Below are 18,707 nucleotides of genomic sequence, written 5' to 3'. Positions count from 1 at the left end.
GTGTTTTTGAGAGTTTGATGAACATAAGTGAGTATCTACATGTACAGTTTGCCTTTTAAAACAACTGTGAAGGTCCACTTTATAAAAGTAAAAGTATGAAAAACATGCTAAAGTCTGTGTAACCATGTCTTCCAGGAATGAAGTTTCTCTGTGTGGCAGTACTGATTTTCTCTGGCTTTATGGAGACCAAGTCAGGTAAGTGTGTGTGTGTGTGTCTGTGTGTGTCAGAGAGAGAGACACATAGGGAAGACAGACAGAGAGAATCAGAAATGATAAAGTTAATTTTATGTACAATACTCATAAAATATTACTAACGTGCTGAGTTCACTGTGCAAACTCTTCTCCATATGCGTTGAGGGGCGGGTTGATGGAGATACAATCACTGTATGACTTTTAATAAACAATATAATTTATCATTTTTATTCATCATTTTATCATGGCATTTTTGATTATTATTTCTTCTTATATTTCTTATAACTTCATATAACTTAAAATTCATCCATGATTCCTGCATTTTATGCATGTGTATGCACATAAGAGAAAATATGAAGAAGCAAAACAATAAAAGCTGACATATAATTGAAAACATTTTTGTTACTTTAATAAAGGTGGAAATTCTAATATAGAATTGTATGCTTATTTGTATGGTTAAAGCCCACCCCTACAGCATATATCATTGGTGAAAAATCTTAAAAGGGGTCTATAATGCAATTAGGTGCGCAAAAAAAAATAAAAGAAACCTAACCGAGAGATAGCAGAATCTTAAAGAGTCGCCTATTCAACAATTTGGTACAATCTCATAAAGAAGGAATGCACTGGCAAGCTCAGCAACATCAGAAGGCCTGGAAGACCATGGAAGACAACTTCACAACATCTAGTCAAGTCAGGGACATTCTAGAGGAGGTTGGTGTGTTATTGTCAAAGTCTACAATCAAGAGACGCCTTCGTGTATATAAATACAGAAAGTTTACCTCATGATGCAAACCATTGGTAACACTCGAACTGAAAGGCTAGAAAACATCTAAAAAGCCTGCTCAGTTAAAGATTTTTTGGACAGATGAAACCAAGATGAACTTGTTCCAGAATGATGATAAAGGAAGGGCTCATGATCTGAAGCTTACCACATCATTTGTGAAAACTGGTGGAGGTAGTGTTATGGCATTGGCATGTATGGCTGCCAATGGAACTGGGTCTGAAGTGTATAGATACCTTTTGCTCAGATTCAGTCAATTATTGCAAAACTGAGAGGATGGTGCTTCACAGTACAGATGGATAATGACCCAAAACACACTGTGAAAGAAATCTAAGAGCTTCAGAAGGCAAAGAAATGGAATGTTTAAAATGGTGTCAGTCACCTGACCTCAACCCAACTGAGCATGCTTTTCACTTACTGAAGAACAAAATGAAGGCAAAAGACCCACAAGAAGGAAGCAACTGAAGGTGACTGCATTAAAGACCTGGCAAAGCATCTCAAGGGAGGGAACTCAGCATTTGGTGACATCTGTGGGTTTCAGAAGTCAGACAGTAACTGACTGCAAAGATTGTAAAAATAAACCTTGTATTTATAATTATATTGCTTGTCCAATTACTTTTGAGCCTGTGAAAATGGAGGGACTATGCAAAAAATGGTTGTAATATCTAAAGAGTTAATGCAATATTTTTGCTAAACCCCTTGGATTAAAGCTCATAGTCAACACTACAGTAATATTTTGACTGCTTCATTTCAAATCGATTGTGGTGGTGTACAGAGGCAAAATCGCAAAATTGTGTCACTGTCCAAATACTTATGGACCTGACTTTATGTATTGTTTTATCTTTTTCTGGTCACATTCTGAACAAATAAGTCATGAGAGTCATTGTCTTTCACCACAACATGAAGCAGAGCAAAATCAGCATTATATGACCTTGAATGAATTGCTGTCCTTAACGTGGCAAAATCTTCACATTATTGCAAAATATAATTGATGTGCTCGGTCAGATTTGTGTATTGTGTATTTTATTATGGCCTTGAACATGCCTCAGCTACACTTTAAAATCGATTTCCATTCTATAATTGCTGATTTAGACATCAGATGGTAAAAAAAAATGGCTAATAAGGTATTCTAATGGCAGAGCCAAAGGATTAATAAAGTAAAACCATAACCAAAATCATATAAACAGAAAACTATGCACTGTTTATGACAACAAGTCCAGATATTGTGACCAAAGTTTAGGAAATTGTTTTATTTACTTACAAGTACACTTGGGTGGGCAGCAGAGACACCTGCTCTGCTTAGCTCTCCTCTCATTTTCTCCCTCTCTCCTCCAGTCCTAAAGTTTAATGTCCAGTCATCTCTTTTCCTCTCCCCTGCCATCCAGTCATCTCCTAGATCCTTTCTGTTCCTCTTGTTCATGGTAACTCACTGTGAATGAAAGCTGAATGTGACAAAAAAAAACAAAACAACAAACACTGTACTTTAATCAAACACTGATAATGCTATTTATCATAAGCGAATACAGCTACGCAGAGTATTATACAAACATGTAATAAATAAACACTACTACCATCTACGTTACACATGCACCACTACAATGATTACCACTTTTTCAGAGACTCGTTGGATTTCTAACATGTATAACATAAAGCTAATTAGCTTTCCAGCTAACTTAGCTATGATAGCTAATGTTATTGACTTCTTATTGATTAGCACTCACAAATTTTCACCGAAATGTTTGTTTTCACTTCATACTACTACTAACTACTGCCACTTTTTAGCTAAGTGCATTTTAGCTATTTCTGCATTTACAGTTCCAGTGCAAAGTGATGTATTAACATCAACATTACCTTTTCGTGAAAGTCAGAGACGTTATAAAGACTTTGCTGAAGTACACTGCCAACTAATGTCTTGTGAAACTGGCATATGAAAATAATAAGTACCCACTCTGAAACTTGTAGCACTTTAAAATTTGGAAAAAAACAAACAAACAAACAAACAAACAAAAAAATTGTATTGCTTTAAATGAAAATTATTTACTTGTTCAATAGAAGTTCAATATAATGTATAGATGATTATAACATACTCCCAAGTCACCGAATTTAGTTAAATTAGGCTTCCTCTACATCACCATGTTCCCTTATAGAAAAAAAAATACAAAGCTAATTAAAACTTTTATAAATATATTCCACTTATATTCCACTCTGAGATCCTGTGGGTCCACACACTTATACTGTTGAATATTTAGCCAGAAAATCAGAGGATGAAAGAAGGGGGGAAATAAAATTGGGTACCTCTTTTGTTCTCTCTTTTTTTTTCCTTGTGGCCCTGACATGGCACTGGTAATCAGATTGGCCTTAAACTAATCTGAGATCTGAGCGTTCGTGGTAGCTCAGACAACTATCTGGGTGATGGTCTAGGTGAATGTCAGCTTTCAGAACAGTCCTGAGTCCGCTGTATAAACTCCATCTAAACTCTGTGGGTGGACTGGCTTTGTCTGAATTGATTGGCCCACATGGCTAACTAACAGTTCTCGGAGTGAGACAAATTAACTTCTTTGAGTTTAAGTTTTTCTTGTTTCTACCTGTTCTGCCTTGTTGGTGGCTTATTAAGATTCTCAGTTTGAAAACCTAAAACAACTGAAAAGACAGTAATAAAACTACATTGTGTTTCATGTTATAAAATTACATACAAAGCTTATGAATCATCTCTCACCCCTGTCTTACTCACAGCTGTTCCCCCCTTCACCTCATTCCCTCTCCTCTGCTGATTGGAAGTTAAGGAACAGATGAAAAATTAAATACAAAAAACATTTTTTTTTATAGCAAAACTGCATTGAAACATCAACACATTTCTTGGAGAATAACACACAGTTTTATAGCATTAGAAAAGTAGTGGGGAGCATATACATACAAATCTCCCAAGTGGGTACAAATAGTTTATATCAGTATATTGGGGAGGGACATTCTGAGCATATATTGTGATTATGGCCATCAAATACTAATTGCTACTTACATCAGAACTACAAGCACATTTCTATGCACTGTAAGGCTAAACAGTGTCACTGCCTTGTTTATATATGTTTACAGCTATGTTTTAAAATGTTTTCTATATAGGCCTACAAAATGCTAAAATATATATTTAATTCCTGAAAAAGCTCCTTGTGATGATGACAGTAGCCATAACTGCTTCATACATTTTACCATACTGCCTATGCATTTTATACACTGAAAGTGAGAACAGTCATCATTTGTCTGCAGTCTCAGGGTTATTATCCATCTTGAGTTAATTAAACTGACCAAACTTTTACCACAGATGTGATCATGCGATCATGATTGAACCAAAATATTCATGTGGCATGCAGTTGGAAGATGACAAAATAAGTGTACTGTGTAATATTTACAAAATAAACAGTTAGTCCTAAGTTTTAATAGAATAATAATTTTGTGCCATGGTGGTAATTGTGAAAAGAAAAATGAGTTTTGTTACATTAGTAACATAATGAAAGCTGGATATCCATGTGTTCGATCTTTCAGAATTGTTACACCCCAAATATATACTATATATTATATATAATTTATGACATACATAACTATCTTGAATACTAGATGTCTTGATCTTGACTCAGACTTGATGTGACTTGGCTCTAGTGGTCTTAACATGCTACTGCAATAGAAGTAGCCCAATTAATTGAGAATGCAAATACAAATGTGTAAAAAATGAATTGAATTTGAACTCGACATTAAATTTTGCGCACAAAATTATTTACCCTGGAAGTCACCAACGCCCTCAACACTGTGAATACTATTGAAAATGTAATTTTCAGGAAAATTACCCAGCAAATGCAAGTGTGACAGGACCAACTGTGATGTCCTGTGTTATTGATATAAACATGTAAGTGCAGAATTATTTTATTATATGAATTTGTTTGCTCATTGCAGAAAACGTTAAGGTAGTTGGCCCAGCTGCTCCTCTTGTTGCTGAAGCTGGTGAAGATCTGGTTCTGCCCTGTTCTCTCCAACCCAACATCAGTGCTGAGGATATGGTGGTGGAGTGGACCAGACCTGATACTGACAGTCTAGTACATCTCTATGAAGATCATGCAGACAGATATTATGACCAGATTAAGTCTTATAGAGGAAGAACAGCTCTATTTAAAGAAGAACTGCAGAAAGGAAACACTTCACTGAAACTCTCAGTGGTCCAGACTTCTGATGAGGGAGTTTACAAGTGTTTAGTAAAATCAGCGTCCTGGTATGATGACATCACTGTTAATCTTGTTCAGGTTAAAGGTAAGGGCAATGGCATTCTTAATACTTCAGTAAACAAAAAGAGTTATCTAGTATCATTAATTTTCTTTACGATTAGGTAAATTTAGGGCAATGTGGCTTTTTTATTTGTATACAACAGGAAAGAGAAAAAGGGTCAACATTTTTTGTTTTATTTTCTGTTATCTATGAACAATCAGGCTGGTTGTTTAATTAATTTGCACACAACTATGGTAGACATAATAAATTCTACACACCCTTGTTAAAATGCCAGGTTTATGTCATATAAAAAAATCAGACCAAGATGAATCTGACATTACATTGACATTGTCAGGCTTACCTGACATTTTCTTAGTTGCATTTTACAGCAAAAGCCGTGGTCCGTAAAGAGCTTACAACACATTAAAGGGATCTGACTGTTGAAAGGTATCAGTCAGGAGGAGGGTACAAAATTAGATATACCATGGAACACAGTGAAGATGGTCATCAAGAGGTGGATTAAATTTGGGCTCCTGAGTGGCTATCATCACTCCCTATCATCAGGACACCGCAAGTTCGATCCCTGGTGATGCTGCAGCCATCTGTGGCCGGGAGTCCAAGAGAGCACCATTTGACCTCGCTCTCTCTGGGTGGGTAGGATGGCCCCCTTTCTCCCCCCATCACTCAACGCTATGCTAGTCAGTGCAGGCGTCTGCTAGCTGACGTAACAGATCTGGCGGTTGGCGCTTTCCTCCGAGTGCATTCAGCAATGACGTGTGAGCAGCAGTTCAAAAAGATGCGGTGGCTGGTTTCACAGGTCTCGGTGGAAGCCTGTGTTAGGCTTCACCCTCCTAGTGTTGGTACTATCATGTGATTGCAGGAGTCTTAATTAGCGGCTGGAATTGGAAACGACTAAATTGGGGAGAAATTTGTGTAAAAATCAAAAAAAAAAGAAGTGGATTCAATTTGGCACATAAGCGACATTACCAAGAACTGGACGTCCCTCAAAAATTGATGAAAAGACAAGAAGACAATTGGTCTGGGAGGCTGCCAAGAGGCCTACAGCAACATTAAAGGAGCTGCAGGAATTTCTGGCAAGTACTGGTTGTGTAGTGCATGTGACAATCTCCCATATTCTTCATATGTCTGGGCTGTCGGGTCGGGTGGCAGGATGGAAGCCTTTTCTCACAAAGAAAAACTTCCAAGCCTGGCTGCGTTTTGCCAAAATGTACATCAAGTCTGCCAAAAGTATGTGAGAAAACGTGTTACGGTCTGATGAGACCAAGGTTGTTGAACTTTTTGCCATAATTCCAAAAGGTATGTTTGGCACAAAGCCAACACTGTGCATCAACAAAAGAACACCATGCCCACAGTGAAGCGTGGTGGAGGTCGCATTATGTTTATGCAACTGGAATTGGGGCTTTAGTCAAGGTGGTGCGAATTATGTTCCAAATACCAGTCAATTTTGGCACAAAACCATCAGGCCTCTGCCAAAAAGCTGAAGATGAAGAGGAGTTTCACCTTTCAGCACGACAATGACCCAAAGCATACCTCCAAATCAACAAAACAATGGCTTCACCAGAAGAAGGTCAAAGTTTTGGAATGGCCCAGCCAGAGCCCAGACCTGAATCCCATTGGAAATCTATGGGTAGACCTGAAGAGGGCTGTACACAGGAGGTGCCCTCGCAATCTGACTGATTTGAAGTGCTTTTGCAAGGAAGAGTGGGCAAAGATTGCTCATGCTGATAGACTCCTACCCAAAAAGACTAAATGCTGTCATAAAGTCAAAGAGTACTACAACAACGTATTAGTTTAAGGGTGTGCATATTTAAGCAACCACATTATTTTAGTTCTTTATTTTTATTTCCCCCCTCTAAATGAGTTCAGTTTGTTTTTCAATGGGATTGTACAGATTTATTTCCACATTCAATGGTCAAAACCTGTCATTTTAACAGGGGTGTGTAGACTTTTTATAAACCACAATTCTGTCCCTCTGGAATACTAGTCTCATCTCAAAAATAATGAATTGTGCAAATTTTTAGGTTGATTTACAGAAACACTTGTTTTGTTGAAATGTTTACTAACAGAATTCAGTAACTGCACTAGCTTCACATTCACTTCTGTTATAATCAGTATCTGTCCTGTATATGGAAACTGACCTTATGATACAGATAGCAGACAGAGATTAGTTAACAAAGAATTAGAGCATTCTTTAAAATTGGTACTCTTGCTGTTTGCAGCAGGTGGTCTTCATGAATCAGGAAAGATGGTGTGCAATAGTTGTTTTTCTTTCTAAAAATAATGGGGAAAAACTATGCAAAATTAATTACTTTCTTGACTTACAGTTTTTCTTTTTTTTTAGTACATTTAAAAGTAGTTGGCCCAGCTGCTCCTCTTGTTGCTGAAGCTGGTGAAGATCTGGTTCTGCCCTGTTCTCTCAAACCCAGCATCAGTGCTGAGGACATGATGGTGGAGTGGATCAGAACAGATCTGATTGAAACTGACAATCTAGTGCATCTCTATGAAGATCATGGAGACAGAAATGATGATCAGATGGTGACTTACAGAGGGAGGACAGCTATATTTAAGGCAGAGCTGCAGAAAGGAAACACCTCACTGAAACTCTCAGCAGTGCAGCCTTCGGATGAGGGAGTTTACAAATGCTTAATTCGGTACAGGTCCTCGTTTGATGATATACCTCTTTATGTTGAAGTTAAAGGTATGAGCATACACAGTTATAATCTATAATTACTTATGAATTAACTATTTTGCATCAGATGTATTAAATCATCTTCATAGTACTTATATATAGTGACTACCATTAGAGTATTTCAACTCCTTACAAGCAAAATTTTAAATTACCTTAATGTGGGAAGCATTCAGTATGTAAGACATTGTCACAGTGTCATATCACAGTTAATGGTGACAGCCCAAAGTCATTTCATGATTATGTTATTAATCTTAATATATCGCAGGAGGGCAAATTAAGTTAACGTGATGTTTGGTCTGCTGTAATTTTTTATTTGGTTTGTATTTCAGAACAAGGTTTTCACGCCTGGAAGATTGCTGTCATCTGCTTTTTTGTTTTTGCTGTTATATTAGGTGCCTTAACAGCTTACATCTTGAAAGGTAATTTTTATGTTAATAACATTTAATTTTTAAAAAGAACACTGGATCATCTTGCATGCACAGGAAAGATAATGTGTACGTGTTTCATGACTTCTGGGCGACTATAGACAAGTCACACAGTGAAGTTAAAACAGTGTCTTAGTAAGATGTTAGGTCACTATGAGCTCCCAGAACAGCTTCAAAGTGCATTGATTCTACAAGTCTCTGGACCTGTACTTGAAGGATGGAACACCTTTCTTGCAAAGGATTTTGCCTCAGCTGGCCTTTGAGTGATGGTGGTGGAGAACTCTTTATAAAACAACAAATGGGTTGAGATCTGGTGACTGCAGTGGCCATAACATGTGGTTAACATTATTTTTAAACAAGTATGCGGCACTGTTGTCTTAGAAGAGACGACTCTCATCAACATAGAAACGTTTCATTATAGATAAAGGTGATTGGTCAGAATAAATTTGAATTGATTTACAGTGACCATTCCGTGTAAGGGTCAAAGTGGGACAAACCATATCAACAAAATGCCCCCCCCCCCACAGTACAACAGCTGCCAGACCCTCTCACTGTTGGGATCAAGCCTTCTGATCTGTACTGCACACATATACTTGGCCACTTGTGGAGAAGATGGAGAAGGATGACCATATCACTTTTTACACTGCTTTTTTTTTTATCACAGTGCGATAAACATTTATAATTAATTTTTCTGCACCTCAGTTCACCTTTGAAGAATCCAGAATGCCAGTGTATGACCAGTGAAACCAGTTTTCCTTCAGCCCTGATATGCTAGCAATGAACATTGCAGTACTGCTACTAAATGGTTCATTTATATGCAGAGGTCTCAGTACACTGTGATAATACATTAGTTTAAAACAAATCAATTATTCTACTTTCGAAGCTGAATAACACAGAGAATCATGTTCTTGTATGAGGTAACTGAATAGTGTGCTTTCAATAGCAGAATTTTTTGGTAGCTACTTTGCTAAATACTGCTGCATACTGCCAGAGACTATTTTTGGTACAGTAGTATGCATACAGTGACAATGCTTGGTGGACACCCTTTCAGTCAAGCCACTACTATTATTTTTTGTACAGTTTCAGCACTAATTTGACATATTTGGTCTTAAACCAAGTCTAGTGTAGTCATCTGAAGGTAACCTTAACTGAGATCTCATCACAAAAGTCACAACACTTTTTGGAAGTGCTTGGTTTGGTCTTACAATCTTTTTTTTGTCTCTGGAAGCTAATGTCCTACAGTCAGTGAAAAATCTAAGAAAATAGGATGGAGATTACAAAATTATACTTTAAAATCAACCTTGAGCTGGCCTTCATTGTCCTCTGATTTGAATATTACTGGAAATCTGATAGATCTTAAACATGATGTGCATGCAAGATGACCTGTACATATTTCTGTACTACATATTTCTACAATGAAACCTAAATCAAGAATGGAAAGTCTGGCAAAAAAAGGTTTAGAGGCTATGATATCAGTCAAAGGAGGTCTTGTTAAACATTTAAGGTCTTAATAAGTTTTATTTATATAACATAATAAATGCTGCAAATAAATATTAATTGAATATTAAATTTGCAGGAGTATATCATATTTATCTTTTTTCATGCAGAGGGGATTTTAATTTATTGTAACGCTGGGTTGACAAACCAGACATTCAGATGTAAAATAAACCATAAGGTTTATTAAAAGGAGTATGATCCAAAAGAATAAGGTTAATACCAGACCAGGCCAAAAACAAGAAGAGCCAAACACGGTAAATAGGATCAGGCAAAAAGAGTAAAGAGTAAACAGGCCAGAGTCTAAACCAAATAGCAAACAAACCGGTAACCTTAGCCAAAAGGGAAAATCCATGAATCAATAACAATAGACAAAACAGGGTGATAACAGGAGACAGAAACTACAGATAAAGTCTTGGTATGCACTGGAAAATATAGGCAATACTTTGCAATGAAAGATTCAAAAAGACAGGTATATATACAGGGGCAATCATCATGACCGTCATCATCATCATTAACCGCTTAGTCCAGATAGGGTTGCGGTAGCAGTTAAGAGAGCAGAGAATCCCAGACAACCCTGTCCCCCGCAACTTCCTCCAGCTCATTCCCGGGGACCCCAAGCCACTCCCAGGCCAACTTGGAGATATAATCCCTCCAGCGGGTCTTACGACGACCCTGGGGTCTTGTCCCTATAGGCCGTGCTTAGTACACCCCCACTGGGAGGCGTCTAGGGGGCATCCGGATCAGATATATACAGGGGCAAACAGGTGAAAACAATTAGTATTCTGGTGACTGTGATCTGCTGGTTAATGGGTTGGCTGGCTAAGTCACATGACAGACAAGAATCCTGAGAGTTTGTAAGGTGGTTAGAGTTGGACTGAAAACTGAGAAGCATTACATTTATTTTCAATTAAAAATCAACAAAATGTGTAATTTGACCAGGAGCTCCTAAACTTTTGTATACATTTTATAGGCCATAGATTTTTTAAAAAAAAACAGTCATCTGATGACCCTATCTAAACTGATCTCATGACAGAGTCCCCTGCCCCACTTCATGACTTTGCACAAATAGATCTTAATAGGCATAACTCATAGCTTTCAGCAGCAAGCTAATCAGTTAAAATCCAAATGCAGGAGCTGGTTGCACCCTGCTGGTTCATACACAAGCTGATTAAATATCTACTAAGTATTAAAATGCACCTTTTTCTAAAAAAAATAGGTATTGCTGGCCAATATTAGTGGCATTTATTTAAATTACAAATCACTGACCAAAGTCATTAGAAGTACATAGCTGATAAATATTCATTAAAGAAAAAATCAAATGAAAGCCTACTACTATTTGTCTTTGATTTCAGATAAATTTTCAAAAAAGGAACTCTCTCCTGCACAATGCTCAGCTGTAGCCTACATGCATCTTAAATCACAATATGTGCGTGAAGAGTTGGACCTGAAGAAATACAACACATCAGAGGAGGGTTACAGAAGACTCATCCCAGCTATGACAAACTGCAGAAAGGCTCAGTGAGTGTTTAACATAAATATTATTAAGCCAATATTAGTGCCGTTATGACCTATGAGCAACATGGAATTTCAGACTAGTCTAGGTGGTTTAAAGAGATAATATAAAAAGAGAAACGAAAACAATCCAGACTCGTGTGAATATTGGGTCTAAAAACAGTACGTGTGTTACATTATATCGGTTAACTCCAAAGCCGTTCCAGGATTTCTTGCTCTGTGAATCCAAGAAAACAAAATAAAGTCAGAGCAGTACAAGACTGGAAGAATTACATGGAATTGCAGTTTTAAATGTTATTGTTCAGACAATTATGAATTCAAACACATTTTCTGAAACAAATGTTTTACTTACTTTCTTTTCTTCTTTCTGTAGATTTGCTGGATGTAACCTCTCTGTACAGTCCATTAAAACTTTGAGTGCAGCTCTACAAACAGAAAACTCTCTGAAAGAACTGGACCTCAGTAACAATAACCTACAGGATTCAGGTGTAGAGCTTCTCTCTGCTGGACTGAAGAGTTCACACTGTAAACTGGAGATACTAAGGTCAGAATTCCCAAATTTAATGACATTTTGCTATTGTGTTTCACACAATACAGAAGTATGCAACTAATGAATTTGCTGTATGTATGTATGTATTTTTTTATATACATATTTTCAGACAGGTATTTTCTAATGAAATTGATCCAGGTTTAACATTGTATTAGACATGTAGAGGCAAAATAGTTACATTTGTACTGCAGATTTGTCAACATTTATTATAATTTAAGAAGGATATGGATATTCGTGTTAAGAAGGAAAAAGATTTGATTTTAATAATGCTAGGGTAATGTGCAGGGAGTCATGCAGACCAATGTCAAAGAGTATTCATCTAACAGTGGTTGATAAACACTTGCAGACAGAAAAAATTGCTTGAAAGTACGGTGAGAAGGTAATTGTGGACCAGAAGCAGGAAACAGTTAGACTTTGGGTTTGTCCAATACAAAAAAGAATCAATAAAAAACAAATAGATAGCCTGCCACCCTGTATGACACAAAAACAGAGGCAAACCCCAAAACAAAATTACAGCGCAATTTTTTTAATGTACACCTGGTGAAGTTGTTACGAAGTATACCAGAAGGGAATCTATATACAAAATATATGAGAAGCTAAAAGGTGTCAAAGGACACAAAACAAAGTCAGAAGGCAAACAGTCATAGAGTAATGCCAGCCTTACACCAAACAACTTTTCTCTGCTTGTAAATTTCTACCAGGTACATGATGGGAAATAATCTCAAAAGTCTAGTTGCAGTCTTGCAAATAGTGACACTGCAAGATCTACAGTCTTTGCAAAATCATAGTCTGTGACTAAAAACTGTGACCCTGTCTTTAGGTGTGAAGAGGGTGTCAGACTTTAATCTTTCAAAGTCTTCTAGTGTATGGTTAGCATAAGCAAGATTTAAGAAGTAAATGAATAACTCAAAGCAATTGAGCTGAAGCTATTGGTGAAGGAGAATAGGATTTTTTTGTTCTTGTAAGGCGACATAGTAATAGTCGTGTAGTAGTGGAGTGTGTGGGGACAAAAGACAAAAACTTGATCATGGAATGACAGCAGCACAAATGTCCCAGGCTAGGAAGACAGAGACACAAAAAACAGTAACATAAAAAGAAGTGGTATATTTCACCACCCTGGTTGACAGCAAAAGAGAAAACTGAACTCTTGACTTACTGCTCTAGGCTGCTGAATGTAGCCTGCTGATTTTTTTTTTTATTGTTACTCCTTTAGAAACAGTGGAATATCTGGTTTGCTGGTGTACATCTACTACAAACCGACAAACAAAACAGCTCCACCTAGTGTCAGGGCATAGGATTGATAGTATAACAATGTTACTGTATAGTTCCTGAGTGCTACAGCAATATGTCATGTAAAAGTATGTACTGTAATGTGTGCATATTTTGTGTTATGAATCTTTTATAACCATAAATACGTTAGGCCAGTGTCCCAGATTAGGATTAAGCCTAGTCTTGTACTGTATTTTCTGTTCAGTGGAAAATCACCATTCAAAATCCTCTCTGGCTTAATCACTGTCTGGGAAACCAGCCCCTTATAAATGTAACAATTACAAGCATAATTTGGATATTTCTCAAGTAGGTTTAGTGTGGGCTTAGGATCAAAGGCAGTTTATTTCCTGAATAGATTTTAATTTATTCATGATTACATGATATGTTTATTCATTTATATATATATATCCAAATAACGTTTCACATTTTTAAAAATGATTGTTGTTTTAATTGTTACTGTACTACTCACATGAATATATATTAATAAATATGAATTAATACTATTAATATGCTATGAATGCTTCAAGTACATGCAGCTATTGTAAAATATTACAATCTACTGTATTCATTTTATAATAGGAGCCAATACATGCAAAAATCACACTGATGTACAAAAGAGGCTATTAGCTGCTAGTACAAACATTACTGCTCACCACCAGCAACTGTCCAGTTTAAAATTCATTGCTTGGCATTTCAACCTCAGAAAGACATTAAAATACTTTTTTGTTGTTGTTTCATTGTTTGAAATTGAGTGTAGAGAGTAACTGTATCACCTATTGCACCCCAGAACTGACCAGAATTTGACCAGTTTGAATTTGAATATTCAATTTGTAATATGTCTACTTTATAAGCTGAATAACAGTAATAGTAAGAATTGCTGCTGTACACTGCAGACATTCTTCACTCCTGCAGCAACCCTGTTTTAGTTTATATACTTAATGTCGCTACTATTCAAAAAGTTGATATCACTTCTCAAAAGATAGAAATAAATATTTTCAATATAAGGAAATCATTTGATTTGCAGATAAATGTATAAAATTATTTGAATTGGTTACTTCTGTGCAATTCACATGTTTCAGATAACCAGTAGGGCAGTAGTAGTTGATATAAAAATCAAATAATGTCAGATGCAAATACACAGATAAACATACATCCATCCTATTTACAAAAACTCTTCAAGAGTTTGAAGGTAAGAGAACACAGACTGTGTCCAGAATGATGAGCAGAGCCAACAAGAATTTCCAATACCAGGAAAACTGAGAAGCATTGAGAATTAAATTACAACAAAATGTATGTCCAGAATTATATTTCAAAAGTAGAAATCAAATGCCAAGATAAATAACTCTACAAAACATGTATATGGAATATTTGTATAATTTTTTCATCAATCAAAACTTATCTGTATCATAAATTTATTCTGCTAAATATTTTAAATATTAGGTTTGTAAGCATGTTTTATATTTTTGTTGTTGGAACCATGCTCAAGTTTACCAGTTAAAGCTGTATTGTTGTTATAAACAACAATAAAGGTAAACATTTCTCTAATTATAGTACCATACGTGCATGAAACCAATTGAATTTTCTGATCATTCTAATCATGCGATTGGCTCATTATTGTTTGATGCGACTTGATATCAATCAACAATATGCAGTTACTCCTTTTTCAAATGGATGCTGGACTTCTTGACTGGGAGACCTCAGTCCATCAGGATCGGCAATACCTCCTCAAGTTTGCTGATGATACTACAGTGGTGGTTCTTATCAGCAACAATAACAAGTCATCATACAGAGAGGAGATGGGGTGTATTGCAGACTGGTGCAGAGATAACAATATATCTCTTAATATAAATAAGATAAAAAAAAGATTATTGTAGACTTAAGGAGGAACCGCGGTGGTCCACTGCACATCGAGGGTTCAACCTTGGAGAGAGTCAAAATCTCCTCACATCAATGATTTCCCTTGCTCTGTATCAGAAAATCCATTGGAGTCCATGGGCTCCATATGGGCCTTGTGTGTGTTTGTGTAAAACAAATACGGCCAAACTGCAAGCAGGACCTGTGTGAGCAATCACCCGTTGCTCACACAGGTCCTATTGGTAATTTGGGCAGTAAACCTGGGCCCTAAGTGGGTTATCACGTGTATTACATACGGTTACCATAGGCCAACATGTGAATTTCTGTGGTATTTTAAATGGCTTCAACTTGTTCACACTGTGTAATTGACAGCAGACATCACAAACATAGAATGCCAAGTCAGTGTACTTTGATAATCTGAATACAAAACAATGTTTACTACAACATTTGAAAATGCTTCAGTGTGCAGTCCTGTATTACATATTATTAAAAAGGAAAAAAGAAAGAAAAAACATTATTAATTCAACTTCACATAGCCGTTGCAACACTAAGCAAGGTATCTGCAAGTATCAACATTTACCACACAGTTTAAAATGGATTTGACCCCGTAAGAAAAAAGTTTTTTTCTGTCTTTTATAATAATGTGGGAATTTTAATTTTAATTTCCTCAAACATCCTTTTTTCATTGTGATGTTAGTATCTAGCTTATAGTAGTTTGTTGTCACTTACACTGTATTGCCAAAAGTATTCGCTCGTCTGCCTTCACACGCATATGAACTTGAGTGACATCCCATTCTTAATCCATAGGGTTTAATATGATGTCGGCCCACCCTTTGCAGCTAGAACAGCTTCAACTCTTCTGGGAAGGCTTTCCACAAGGTTTAGGAGTGTGTTTATGGAATTTTTGACCATTCTTCCAGAAGCGCATTTGTGAGGTCAGACACTGATGTTGGACGAGAAGGCCTGGCTCGCAGTCTCCGTTCTAATTCATCCCGAAGGTGTTCTATCGGGTTGAGGTCAGGACTCTGTGCAGGCTAGTCAAGTTCTTCCACACCAAAGTCACTCATCCATGTCTTTATGGACCTTGCTTTGTACACTGGTGGACAGTCATGTTGGAACAGGAAGGGGCCGTCCCCAAACTGTTCCCACAAAGTTGGGAGCATGAAATTATCCAAAATCTCTTGGTCTGCTGAAGCATTAGGAGTTCCTTTCACTGGAACTAAGGGGCCATGCCCAACTCCTGAAGAACAAGCCCACCCCATAATCCCCCCTTCACCAAACTTTACACTTGGCACAATGCAGTCAGACAAGTACCGTTCTCCTGGCAACCGCCAAACCCAGACTCATCCATCGGATTGCTAGACGGAGAAGCGTGATTTGTCACTCCAGAGAACACGTCTCCACTGCTCTAGAATCCAGTGGCGGCGTGCTTTACACCAATGCATTCGACGCTTTGCATTGCGCTTCGTGATGTAAGGCTTGGATGCAGCTGCTTGGCCATGGAAACCCATTTGATGAAGCTCTCTTGAGCTAATCTGAAGGCCACATGAATTCCCAATCGCTTCCACTTTGTTAGAATACCACTGACAGTTGCCGGTTTAATATTTAGTAGTGAGGAAATTTCACGACTGGACTTGTTGCACACGTGGCATCCTATCACGGTACCACGCTGGAATTCACTGAGCTCCTGAGAGCAACCCATTCTTTCACAAATGTTTGTAGAAGCAGTCTGCATGCCTAGGTGCTTGGTTTTATACACCTGTGGCCATGGAAGTGATTGGACACCTGAATTCAATGATTTGGATGGGTGACTGAATACTTTTAGCAATATAGTGTATCTACACTGGGTTTAATGCTACTTATACAATTCTAGCTTGTAAAACACATTTAAGTAACATATATCTTTACTTTGTATGTTACAATTTGCAGCGAATCATTCAGTGAATACTTGACTTAAAACTTAACTTTGAATATTATTGGACAAGCTTAGTTAACTGCAAAACTTCATATTCCACAGCATCTTCCCTGAAACTTTGAATCATTCTGTAAATTGAACCTGAATTTAGAGCTCTCTAATCAACAAAATATTTTTTTGCATATATAGCAATAAAATGTTAGATGGAGAGCTGAACACTTAGCCACATGGCTAACTCGCCATTTTAGAATTTGTTTAAGGTTCTCTGGCTTATAGGCCTAATCATCAGTCATTTGGACTAATATTTTATTCCTTCAATAAAATGTTCCATTTTACTTAGCAATAGCAGTAGTTTTGGACTAAATACTTTCCTTGTTGACTAATTCTCTGCAGTGTAAGTCTTTTTAAACAAGCTATCTAAGGCATGAAGTGCATAGAATATTCTAAGCTAGGGGACAGGGACTGCAAAATGAAACTGTAATTATGCATCAGACATTTTGACAATCTAACATTTTGAACCAGTTCCAACTAGTTCTAGAAACTGACCTTTAGTTGAAAATTAAGCAATGTGGAAAATCAAAGACAATTATAGGCTGATGCATTTGTGTATATTTGAAAATAAATGCAAGAAAGAAGAAATGATTACAAAACAACTCCCAAGACTCACACATGAATATAGCATTCTGCATGCATCAATGCTCAGTGGTTTATGATATGTTGCTGAAGTGGTTAGTAGAGCATTCAATCCCCTTTTCAAATGTGGAGAAAATGAAATACAAGTAATTATACATTTAAGTGTGTCTGAGAAATATAGGCATAGCTGGCCTTGCCAAATAGTTGGCTATGGCTAGTATCAGCTAAAGCACTAGCCATAGCTCTGCTACTCACGGACAGTGAGTAGATGGTCTGAGGAGACTTAACGAGGCACTGCAGGACTACTTTGAGGCTACTGATTGGCCGGCACTCTGTGAGCTGCATGGAGAGGACATCAACGGGCTCACAGAGTGCATTACAGGCTACATTAACTTCTGTGTGGACTCCACTGTCCCAACCAGGACTGTTAAATGTTACCCAGACAACAAGCTGTGGGTAATAAAGGACATTAAAACTCTCCTTAACAAAAAGAAGAGGGCCTTCAGAGCTGGAGACAGGGAGGAGGTGAGAATGATCCAGAGGGAACTGAAGGGGAGGCTAAGAACAAATATAGGAGGAAGCAGAGTGGAAACTCCAGCAGAACAACATGAGGGAGGTCCAGAGTGGAATGAGGACCATCACCAACTTCAGGTCCAGCAACAACAGAGGAGTAGAGGGCAGCATGGACGGGGCCAACAAGCTAAATTTGTTCTTTAACAGATGTGACACTGCAGGCTCTGTCCTCCCCCGTCCTGACTCCTCTGCTGCCGGTCCTCAGCAGCCCACTCCACTCACCCTCCCTCCCCCTCCTGATAGCCTGCCCCCCTCTTGTGACAGCCCATCTCACACCTCCACCCCTCCCCCACCTGTCACCTCTACAGTGAGTCTCACTGCTGTACCAGGTGTGAAGACAACTGAAGAGACTCCACACAAACAAGGCTGCAGGCCCTGATGGGATCCCCCCCAGGGTGCTTAAAGCCTGTGCCACCCAGCTTTGTGGAGTACTGCACCATGTCTTCAACATGAGCCTGAGTCTCCAGAGGGTCCTTATGATGTGGAAGACATCCTGCATTGTTCCTGTTCCAAAGATGCCGCAACCCAGTGACGTCAAGGACTACAGG

At 37.7% G+C, this 18,707-nt stretch overlaps 1 protein-coding gene across 2 annotated transcripts in view; it reads left to right on the top strand.

Moving 5' to 3' along the window:
* LOC118803727 overlaps positions 1 to 18,707 on the top strand; it is a 67,892-nt gene that overhangs the window by 14,452 nt on the left and 34,733 nt on the right. For both annotated transcript variants that reach the window (XM_036564216.1, XM_036564217.1), the window contains exons 2-7: positions 136 to 195; positions 4,916 to 5,266; positions 7,584 to 7,940; positions 8,261 to 8,350; positions 11,206 to 11,371; positions 11,739 to 11,909. In XM_036564216.1, coding sequence (XP_036420109.1) covers positions 136 to 195; positions 4,916 to 5,266; positions 7,584 to 7,940; positions 8,261 to 8,350; positions 11,206 to 11,371; positions 11,739 to 11,909 — 1,195 coding nt within the window. The remainder of the gene's footprint in view (positions 1 to 135; positions 196 to 4,915; positions 5,267 to 7,583; positions 7,941 to 8,260; positions 8,351 to 11,205; positions 11,372 to 11,738; positions 11,910 to 18,707) is intronic.

Source organism: Colossoma macropomum, unplaced genomic scaffold (assembly GCF_904425465.1).
Source record: "Colossoma macropomum unplaced genomic scaffold, Colossoma_macropomum, whole genome shotgun sequence".
In the NCBI taxonomy this organism is placed as follows: Eukaryota; Metazoa; Chordata; class Actinopteri; order Characiformes; family Serrasalmidae; genus Colossoma; species Colossoma macropomum.
This window is presented reverse-complemented; position numbering and strand designations above follow the sequence as displayed.